The sequence below is a fragment of the Eubalaena glacialis genome, chromosome 11 (genome assembly GCF_028564815.1).
Source record: "Eubalaena glacialis isolate mEubGla1 chromosome 11, mEubGla1.1.hap2.+ XY, whole genome shotgun sequence".
In the NCBI taxonomy this organism is placed as follows: domain Eukaryota; kingdom Metazoa; phylum Chordata; class Mammalia; order Artiodactyla; family Balaenidae; genus Eubalaena; species Eubalaena glacialis.
Genome location: NC_083726.1, coordinates 43,491,353 through 43,502,849, shown reverse-complemented (window position 1 = coordinate 43,502,849; position 11,497 = coordinate 43,491,353). Strand labels below are relative to the sequence as shown.

General features: G+C 40.8%; 1 protein-coding gene across 1 annotated transcript; it reads right to left on the bottom strand.

The window, feature by feature from the left end:
* Positions 1 to 10,272: 10,272 nt before the first annotated feature.
* LOC133101172 (transcription initiation factor IIA subunit 2-like) lies at positions 10,273 to 10,644 on the bottom strand. Its single transcript, XM_061205848.1, has one exon. It carries the CDS (start codon positions 10,600 to 10,602, stop codon positions 10,273 to 10,275), a length of 330 nt encoding a protein of 109 aa, XP_061061831.1. The 5' UTR covers positions 10,603 to 10,644.
* Positions 10,645 to 11,497: the final 853 nt, after the last annotated feature.

Genomic DNA, 11,497 nt, shown 5'->3' with positions numbered 1-11,497 from the left:
CAGCTTTTCCTGTTTTCCTGTATAGCCTCACCCACACACACGCACAGCCTACCCCATTATCAACATTCCCCCTCCACAGAGTACATTAGTCACAATCGATGAACCTACACTAACACACCATTGTACTTATTTTTTCAACAGACGAAATTCACATATAACACTGATAATCAAAATATAAAACCACCATTTAATCTTTAGGATGTTTAACTAATCCGTTTCTCTCTTTCTAACCCAACCCCTCAATCCTTAAGGGACCAGAGAGGAAAGAAAACTCAAGCTGCTTCTGAAAATCTGGTAATCAGCTGGTAAACCTTGGAGGCCCACAATCAGGGGAGGAAACTCCTTTTAGTCACTGGAGCAACTGTTAACAGTGACGACTGCTCTTGGGGTCCATGGTTACTCTCCGGGATTCTTCCCCCCAACTCCTGTCCCTCCCAACTGCTCCCCAACACACACACACACACACACAGACAGAGTCATTCTAGCTCATAAAGCCTCTGTAAGATCTTCCTTTGACCAGGAAGTTGGAGACCATTTTCTAAGGATTCTTTTAGACCTTTGATTATCCTAATGTAGGACATGACCCCAAGATGTTCCCATGAGTAGGGACTACTAATAGTGTAGGACAATAGTGTAGGGACTCTCAGAGCTCAGAGGTAACATACCTCCCACTAAAGGATATCATGAACTCTTTGAGTTAAACAACCCAATGGGCTAAATCTTCTTGGAGTCATTATTCAGATGCAGGTATTGAGGCTACCCAGTTAACAAGTAGCACAGGTCTCAACAGGTAGGATGTAATTCGGAAATCAGCTTAGAATAAAGATGGCCAGCTGGTGACCAGAGGGTCCTATCAGCCCATAGATACGGTCAGTTGGCTCACATAATTGTTTTTAATGCTACATTTGATTATTCCCTCTAAGATATCAGATTTCCCATTTCTTTTGAAAACTGGTAACACATGAGGTTGACATGCAACAATCGGCTAGAGCTAAGGACAGGGCAGCTGACTTGATTAGATGGAGACTGTCCTCTCTCCAGTCTGCCTCAGTCTCCAGCCCCCAACACACACACACACACACACACACACACCCCTAACACACACCACGAGGCTCCGTGAATGCACACACAGTAAATGGGATGGCTTCACTCACTATGTAAACAGCCTGGCCCTTGGTCACAGAATACACCCTGTTCTTTGCTTATCCTGAACCTCAATCTCAGAGTGGCTACACTTTTTAGTTCATCATCCACCAACCTCCTACCTAGAGTCAACTGTTTTTATCTGTTCATTCTCACTCCTTTTCAAAGTTCTCTTTTCTGTAACTAGCATTGTCAGCTTCTAGCTGACTTTCCACCACGGTCCTTCCCATAGTGTTGAAACACTGAGTAAATGTGCCACTCATCTCCCAGCCCTGCTGTCATTGTTCAAGAGAAGAGTAGGTGTTCTGAGGGGCTGGCTAAAGGCCATGAGGCTGTCAAGTTCTTGTGAAACTAGATTCATTACCATTTACCTATTTTATCAGTCATTTTGTACCCTCCAGACCCAGAAAATAGCAAGTAAAATAACCTATGCAAAAGAAGATTTCAAAAGAATACTTTTTCCTCCTAAATTAGCAGACATGAGGTATTAAATATTAAAAAGTATCTAAAATAAGGCAGTGTTCAATAAAAATCTTTGCATTTATCCCACCTTCATTACATTATTTCTGTATCCAGAAGAATGATCTGAAAAATAACAGAGAAATGTAGTTTCCAAGGCACTGTCCTTGCATAAATTTTAAAAAGCACTGTTTGATATACAAAGATACTTTTAAAAGAAAAAAATGTATTATATTAAATAAGCATAATCTTGATCACTATATATTAGGTGTTATTCCATAGAAATACAGGAAGAAAGGCTACAGCTGAAAAGGTCAAGAGTTGACAGAACTGTTTATTGCTAAATTCTCTGTGTAGCGGCCTCATGTGATCCTTTATGTAAATTTATTAGGTAGCTGGTCTCAGTCTCCATCTGCCTTGCAAGGAATTCTGCTCATAGGCTAATAATGCTCTGGCAACATCCTTACCCGTGTTTACTATACATTAATTCACTCAAAAAGTAATTAGCAGGCCTAAAAGACTCAGTCTTGAGAGTCATGCTGATGTATGAGACACAGCCATCCAGTTTTTGCGTTTTAACAAACTATTTTCCATGGCATCTGGCTGAAGGTATGGCCTATTCTAATGTTTATGACTCATGTAGTAGAGGCAGGACTGTTACTGAAACAAGTTCTAAGGACTGAAATCTAAGCCATCAAGCCCCTGGGCTTCCCAGAATCTCCAAATTATCTTACCGTGTGCTCCTCTGCCTTTGGCTATCATAAAACACTGCTGACTGTCTTCCCCCTTAACTAATATTGCTTTAACCTTATTTAAGGATGCTGCCTAAAATTAGCTTTGTATATAAGTAGTTTAGAGAGCAATATAAAAAATGAATTAATTGTTTTGGATAAGTGAATGCATGAATCGACTGATAAAAGGCAAAGAAAATTGGAGCTTGTTAGAAGTTTTTAAAAGCATCCTTCCATATAAAAACTAATGAATGCTCACTTCATCTGGTCTCATGAATAAGGATTTAAAGTCAGACAAGAGAAGTGTCTGATTATTAGACAACAACCTTCCACATTAATGGAAACAAGTCAAACTAAATTCTCAGATAATGATAGCTTTTTCTATCTTTGGGAATATATAAACTATCAATTCATGCTGAATTCAGCTGTGAAAGGATGCTTGGCCTAACATTAGGATTAATTAGTTATCTTTGCCTGAGCACATGGTGACTTGCTGGAGGATGGGGATGAGGAGAGAGATGACAACACCACAGGTAATGATGGTAGAAGTTCAGTCCAGGATTTGAAATATGCCATAAGTAATCTACAATGTAGATAACCTACATAAAGAGTAAAGATAAATTACTGAAAACAGCTAGCTTCAAATTTAGCAAATTCTATCAGATTCCGCTACGGCATAGTTTGCTCAAAGCTATACTTTTGGTCACAGTATCAGAGAAGGAAGTTAGCAGTACTGAAGACACAATTCACGAACACAGTTTGGCTGCAGTTGGAACAAAAACAACATGCTCTTTTAAGGAACTGACATTGCAGAGACTTGATGATATTCTAGGAAATGAACATGAGATAATGTTTTCAAAATAGCCCCATGATAATGTCAATGAGTAATTTCAGTTCTTATCACCATATCATGTAGTTCAGGGCAGTACTGATATTGTAGCAAGGAAAGGTGTCAGAATGTTTTAAAAGAATTGATGCTTCCCTCCCTCGCTCCAAGGAAAACAGTTGACGGTGGATAAAAACTTTACACTGTTCATCATGGGGAAAAAAAAAAAATCTGAAAACAGGTTTTGCTGTTTCTCAGCAAATAATGAGCCAAAGATCTTGACCCATCAGCATACATATGTCCAGCTTTATCATCAGAGGGAAAGTCATGGAAAACAGGGCCCCATATCATTCAAGCTGGAAAAGGTTTTAAAGATCACTAGGCCAGAGCCCAAACTGACAGATGCCCAGAGATATTAAGTAACTTTCCTCAACTGCCCAGCATATGAATTGCAGAGTCAGAGCTGTGGAACCAGGTCCTTGCCTTTCTCCTCTGCCTTGTGGTATTTCTCCACCTACTTCATCTATTTCTCCTCTTCTTTTATAAACAATACAGATCAGGGAAGAAAGACTGCTGAAACCCTTTTGCAAATCCGCAAAAGTACAAAAAGCCACCCACCCTGGTCCCCTTTTCTCACCTCGCATTCCCTGCTCACATATTGTAGCTCTCTCTGGGACACTTTTCCACCCCTGCCTACTTCACAGATTTCATTTCTTCTTTGATGGTTTTTCCTACCCCCAAGCCAGAGTTAGGGGCTTAGTTCCTATAGCAACCTATTCAGACCTGTGTCACAATATCCACTACCTTATTGTTTTCTAACCTCTGATAACCTTTCTATCTCTTACCACACCCACAACACTGTGATCTCTTGGAAGCAGTGATTTTGTCTTACTTACCTTTGCAGATGCCATTAAGCCCAGCATTTAGCGAAGATCAGTAACTGTTTCCTGAATACATAAATGAATGTTACAAAATATTTTTGCCTTTCGAGCTTTTGGAAAAAGCAGACAGGCAAAGTTGCATGATGATACAGGATAATATATGTATGCTTATATAAATATTTTTCAAATTGCAGAAGATCCATGATTGGGTGCTACCTAGTTTCTGTAATTTTTCTTTTTAAAGGGAGCATGAAAGGACCTGCTAATTCCCAGACAGATACTTAGCAAACTATCCCCATAGTTTAAAATTCAAGTTAGTCTCTGCCTCTCCCTTCACAGACTTCTCTGCCCCAAATGCTCTTCCCTCCATACTTGTTCTTGATCCATCCATTTTCAAGGCTCAGCTCAAACACCAGCCCCCCACAGGGCTTTCCTTGACCCCCTTGGTGACCTCAGGGCCCTTTATCAAACCTTCCTCTGAAGTCTCACAGCATTGTAGCTGTACCTCTTTATTGATTGCATTCTGTTTATTTAAGTGGATATTTTATCTCCTCTCCCCCACTGAGCAACCTGAGGGAAGGGTTTCTTTATACCCTGAAGATGTCTAACACAGAGCCCTGCCCATGGCAGGTCCTTGGTAAACAGTTTTTGAATTGCTAAAAGCTTCCCTCCTTAAAGACAGCAAGCTGCAAACAGACAAATCTTTACCCGCAAAATGAGGAGGAGGTCCTTCCCAGCTGGGCTGGTCCATGACTTAGGTAGCTACGTGTGTGAGCACCAGCCAGATCAGTAGGTGAAGGAGGACAGGGTAGAGATGTGAGCCTATCATGGGGGGATTTCTCAAGGCAGATAGATAAGAAGAGCCCCTAACCTGGACTACAGGGCAGAGAAGACTTCCTAGAAGAGATGACCCCTGAGCTGAAGTGCAAAGGTTGAGTTAAAAAAAAGAGCAGGAGGGGTGGTCAAATCAGAGGGGGCAGCATGGGCACAGGCCTAGAGGTGAGAAGATAGGCCCTCTTTGGAAATGCAAGAAGTTGGAATGTAGATTATCAGATGGGGAATGACAGACAAGGCGGCTGAAGAGGTGAAGACCTAATCAAGTCATACAGGGCTTTATACACTGTGTTACCAAGCTTCTTTCTTTTCCTGGAGGAATGGAAAGCCGTTGAAGGATTTCATATGATCAGCTAGCAGTGTGGGAAGTGAATTGGAGGGTCCTAGGCAGGAGGCAGAATGACCCATGGCTATGGCAGTCATCTATGTAAAATGAAAGGAGCTTCAAAGAAAAGAATGTGAAAAGTGGGCAATTAATATTAAGATAAATATCAGCTGGTGATCTATTAGAAATGGGAGAAAAGAGAACAGGGAGGGAGAGGAAGACATCAGGGATAATTATGAAATTTCTGGCTTGAGTAACCAGGTCGTGACATTCACAAAGACAGACAAGGCAGAAAGTAGAGGAAGTTTAAGTGGGAAGATAATGGATGAATTAAGCTAACTGAGTCTGAATTGTCTAAGGGATGTCAAAGTGTCTGTCCAATAGGAATTGGCTACATAGACCCAGATCTCAGGAGAGAGATTTCAGAGCCAGAGATATCTATTTGGGAGTCCTTGTAAGGTGATGGTTGAATTCATAGGAATATATGAGATCATCTGGGGAAAGTACATAGAACTCACGAAAGGCTTATTAAATTCAAGGGCAGATAAAGAAGGAAGACCTTTTGGAGGAACTGAGAAGTTGCCATCAGAGAAGTAGGAGGAAAACCAAGAGAAACCAATTCATGGAAGCTGAAGGATGTTTCAAGAAGCATGGCGTGGCCAACACTGTAAAATGCTGCAGAGATATCAAATGAAATAAAGACTCAGACCATAGCCATTGCATTTAGTCAGGAGGTTTTAGTGCCCTTGGAAAGGAAAACACTATTTCTGAGGAGTGATAGAAACTGAAGTCAGGCAGTGGGTGAGGGAGTAAATGGAAGTTGAAAGTGTGGAAAAAATGAATGAAGAGATTTTTTAGAAGCTTGGTTTTAAAAGGAATGTGAGAGATGGGACCAAAATCCAAATGAGACACAAGACTGAGGGTAATCACGCACGCACGCGCACGTGTGTGTGTGTGTGTGTGTGTGTGTGTGTGTTATTTGGTTGGTTTGTTTGTATAGTTGAGAGAGCCCTTCACTGTTTATGTCCTGAGAGCGAAAGAGTCAGGCAGAGGCTAAAGATACTGGAGAGGGAGGATAAAAAATGGAGGGTGTTCCCTAAGAAGCTGGTGGAGAGGGACCAAGGGCGCTGATGGAAGAATTAGCCTTAGATAGGAGGGAGAAGGGACACTTTTCTCAGGACCAGCAGAGGAGGGAAGGATGGATGCAAGTACTAACAGGATTATATAGGTAGTTAAGGGTACTAGTTAAGAGACTTTCTGTAAATCCCGATCAGCTGTCAGGAATGAGAGAGTTGGTCACAGTAATACAGCAATGGTTTCAAAAGCAATCACAGGACCTGGTTTCTTCAAAACAAACAAAAACTATACGTATATGTATATAAAGAGAAAAAGAGAAAAAGAGAAAAAGAGAAAAGGAGGAAGAAACTTTACCTTAAAAGAGACTTATCAGACATGTCAACCAATCACAAAATATTGACCTTATTTGGATCCTGATTCAAACAAACTTTTTTTAAAAAGTCAAAAGGCAACAAGGAAATGTGAAAACTGCCTGTATGTATGTCTAGTGGTATTAGAAAATGACTATTAACTTTTTACTGAGATAATGCTATTGTGCTTAGTTTTTTAAAGTGTCCTTATCTTTTAGAGTACATACTGTATTCACAGACGAAATAATATGATGTCAAAGATTTGATTTAAAATAATTTGGTGGTGGGATAGAGGCCATAATGGAACAAGACTGGTCACGAGCTGAGTAATAGATATATGGAGGTTTAGGACACTATTCTCTATGCTTCTACGAATGTTTGCAATTTTCCATAATAAAAATGTGTTTAAACCCAAAATACATATTTTTAAAAGCCAGAAGAAAAAAATAAGGCAATTGTGAGGAATGAAAGTGATAACCCAAGACACATAGAAAGATTAATATGCAGCATTGTAAGTCTGCCTAAAGTTGAACACAATCAATTTGTTGCAACAAAGCTGAGTGACTTTTTTTCCTAGCAGCCTTCAGAAGGCTTGATGTGAAAGTGAAGAAGCTGCATTGGTACAGGGTAAGGATCTTGAAGGATATGACAGCAGAAGGGATACGATGGTATTGACTAGAGAAAAAGTGAAGCATTAAGCCATCATCCTGTCTAGGCTGGATAGGAAGGAAGTGAAAATATGGAAGTGACTGACAACGATAGGGACAAAAAGGAACCGGAAGTCTTGAAGGAAATGCATGGCTGGAAAATGGAGGTGAGAAAGTTGGAAGAATTATGAGCCTGTGGTTAGCAAGCCAGTCTATGGAGTTTAAGATTTCAGCTCTGGGTGATGACAAGGTCAAGTGTAATTGTAAACGCCTATGAAGTGCCTATGTAAAAGGAGGGCTGAAGTGGGATGGAGGTGAAAGCAAATAGAATTAAGACAGTTACAAAAGTGTGAGGTTGGGTGTTGGATGGGTCCTAAAAGAACACTAAAATCTCCCATAAAGATGAGGCTCAGTTATAAGTTCTGTAACGATAAGGTCTATGTCTCTCTTTTTTAAAAAATTAATATACACCCAACATTGAAGACAGTGCCTGGACCAGAGAAGATGCTCCAAATAGTTGTTGAGTATATGAATGGAAGGACTATGTCACTAACTCTTTTTTTTTTTTTTATAAATTTATTTATTATTTATTTTTGGCTGCGTTGGGTCTTCTTTGCTGCGCACGGGCTTTCTCAAGTTGCGGCGAGCTGGGGCTACTCTTCGTTGTGGTGCATGGGCTTCTCATTGCGGTGGTTTCCCTGTTGCGGAGCACAGGCTCTAGGTGCACGGGCTTCAGTAGTTGTGGCGCGCAGGCTTAGAGCGCGGGCTCTAGAGCGCAGGCTCAATAGTTGTGACGCACAGGCTTACTTGCTCTGCAGCATGTGGGATCTTCCCGGGCCAGGGATTGAACCCATGTCCCCTGCATTGGCAGGCAGATTCTTAACCACTGCACCACCAGGGAAGTCCCATGTCACTAACTCTTTAACTTAAAGCCTTCAAGTTTCTACTCACCACTGGTTAGCTGGTTAGTTGGGAGTGGGAGAACGGCATGGAGAAAACAGACCAATGAATATGCACCAAAGCAGGATTCACAGAGCAAAAGAAATATTAAAGAGTTAAAAGTGGAACCTACGAGAAAAACTCAAATGAGTTCACTCCTTTTATAGTCATTTACACCTGAACTAATATATGAGCTGTGGTCGAGTTAATAACTATCTATGAGTGTATGAAAGGATATCTTAAGGGAGGGGAAAACAAGAGAGGATTGTTTGCCTAGTGCCCTGCCCTGTTGCTGTCTGGCTGGGACCTGGCTCAAATGGGAGTTGATCTGGATCACACCAGCCTGAGGTCATCTCCGGTTCATAAGCCAGTGAGCAGGGCAAGGAATCAGGCCTCTAGGAACCCCTGTAACTCTGTAACTGAGTAGAATAAACTCCTCACCCTGCAATTAATCTGCCCGCCTAGGAATCTCAGGAACAAATTAGAATTTTTGAGAATATAGTTGGCTCTTATAATTGGGAACATAAACCACTATCATTCAGTCACTGTTGATTCATTTATTCAACAAAGACTGAGAAATAAAATAGTGGTTTAAATTGAAGACTTCCCTGGTGGTGCAGTAGTTGAGAATCCGCCTGCCAATGCAGGGGACACGGGTTTGAGCCCTGGTCTGGGAAGATCCCACATGCCACAGAGCAACTAAGCCCGTGTGCCACAACTACTGAGCCTGTGCTCTAGAGCCCGCGAGCCACAACTACTGAGCCCGCGTGCCACAACTACTGAAGCCCGCACACCTAGAGCCTGTGCTCCGCAACAAGAGAAGCCACCGCAATGAGAAGCCCTCGCACCGCAACGAAGAGTAGCCCCCGCTCGCCGCAACTACAGAAAGCCCGCGCGCAGCAACAAAGACCCAACACGGCCAAAACTAAAAATTAATTAATTAATTAATTAATTTAATTGAAGACATGATTTAGAAAAGACTTAAAAAAAGAAAGTGAAAAAAGAATTAAAGACTAAGTCAGCTTACAAATAAAATTCTTATTAATGATAATCTCAAATACTGAGTGAGTTTACCACTGGCCACACACTAAGTCATGTGCTTTACATAAATTCTCATGTCACCATCATAGTAGTCCTGTGATGCAGGTATTACTAGGATTTCCATTTACAGGTGAGGAAACAGGGTAAGAGGTTAAACGACTTTTCCAAGACTACCAGCTAATATGAAACCAGTCCAGGTCTAGCTGACTCTAAAGCACATGCTTCTAACCCGTACTCTAAACTGCTTTACTAAACACTGGAAAGGCAGGAAGGGAGTACGTGAAGCCCCATGTAGACAGACTTGAGCTACTAGTGATGAAGGATCTGAGATTTTGAGGAGTTAGGAATGTAAGATAGGTGAAATTTTTATAGTATCTCTCTGGTCTCTGCTCTCACATTCATGTAATTCATATTTTCAACAGAAAAAGGAAAGGTTGCGTCAGGGACACGTTAAGGGCAGGAAAAAAAAAGGGAAAACCGACAACAACAACAAACTTCCAGAGATCATTTAGGCCACTGCCTATCAGAAAACAGAAAAGGGAGGAACTCCTAAAGTCCTTGAGTCCCTATTTCCCTGTGAATGAAAGAGACTAGTATGTAAATAAGAGCTTTGCATAAGCCAGATATTCTTTCAAGTCCAGTTTATCTACCGTATGAGTCACTTCCTTTTTAAAGCAGAAATTAAAAGAGATAGAGGCATATAATCATTACCTAGCACAAACTTTCTTTTTTTTTTTTTTTTGAGTTTTAAAATGAATTTATTAAAGAATGGTCTTAGGAAGGCCACAATGTTTGATTTGTCGTAAAAAGAAGTTCTGTTTCTTCATGCTGTATAATAAAGGTAATGTAAGAAGGTACAGAGTTATAAGCTTCTTTCTACTGGAATTCTCTGATAGTACGGCACAGTGCAGTCACTTCTGCAATGCTAGAATAAATTTTTAAAAACTCTCTTCTATGCTTCTCTTCAAAAAGCGATGAACAATAACAGGATGGCATTAAAAAGCCTTTTTTTTCCCTATTCATTCTGTAGTATTGGAGCCAGTATTTTTACCATCACAGGCTACAATTTTCACTTTATCCACTTTAATAAGTTCTGTCACCTCTCCGAATTCAACATCATTCAATACAAAAGTCCACACATTATCACAGAATCTGTACGTATTTAAAGAGCCCCTGAAATTGACTCTGTTCCTGACCCTCTGTGCCCATGCTGAATTTACAGCCTTATGAAACTGAAGTAGAACTTGAAGGGCAAGTTGGGGGGTAATCTGTTGAGACTGTATAAGCTCATCGAGGCTCTCCTGAAGACTGTTTCCCAAAGTGGTATTTCTGTACAACTGATATGCCATGGCTTAGGAGGGAGAAATTCTTTTTCTTATTCAGGCTTGCATTGATATGTCAAGTCACGGATCCACACAATCTTAATAGACCTTTTCTTCTCATTCAAGTAGCAAAAAGGTAAAGGGCTCCTCCTTGGACAAAACAACAACATCATTTTGCATATACTGTACACACAGCCTGACCAGTTCCTATCCTCATTGGCAGAGAGAAATGAACAAGTAAGATAAACAGGCAGATGAGATGATAGAAGAGGCCACAGCCAGTTAACCTGCCACTTACAAAGGAATCTGAATAACAAGAAGCCTTTGACTGACTCAGGAAAGGTTTATCTCCTCCAAAAGGAAGTTTAACCCCACGTTATCCACTAGAGCAAAGATGCTCATAAACCTTTGGGGGAAGTCTCAGAGTAGCCTAATGCCAGAAAAAAGGAAAAGGAAACAGCCACCTGTTCATTCACAGATAAAGGCTCCGCCTTGACCTTTCAACTGAAAAACAAATATAGTTGTATTCTGTGATGGCACAAAAAGTAAACAGGAAAGTGACTGGCCTCTTTCCCATCTTAATGCCTACTGTAGATCTTGTCCCATCCCTGCAGTATATTTATCAGAAAAGACTTTTTTTTTTTTTTTTTTAGGATTAAAGATTCAATTTGAAGATTGAAGCAGGGAGGAAGGAAGCAAAGTTAAGTAGAAACTGAAGCACATTCCCATTGCCTCGGGAATTCCAGAACCCTAATCCATCCTTCCTATATACCCTGCATGTGAAAATGTGTCTAGAAAAGCCTTAGATTCACCCAGTTCCGCCAGCGTCCACATTTACTAACATGCAAAGCTAATAAGAGCCACCAGCACCGACGTTTAGAGGTCTTGGGATGCCCTACATAATACAACAAAATTCTATTGA

Excerpts from the sequence above, each read along its gene's own strand:
- LOC133101172 (XM_061205848.1), bottom strand. The coding sequence starts at position 10,602 with ATGGCATATCAGTTGTACAGAAATACCACTTTGGGAAACAGTCTTCAG.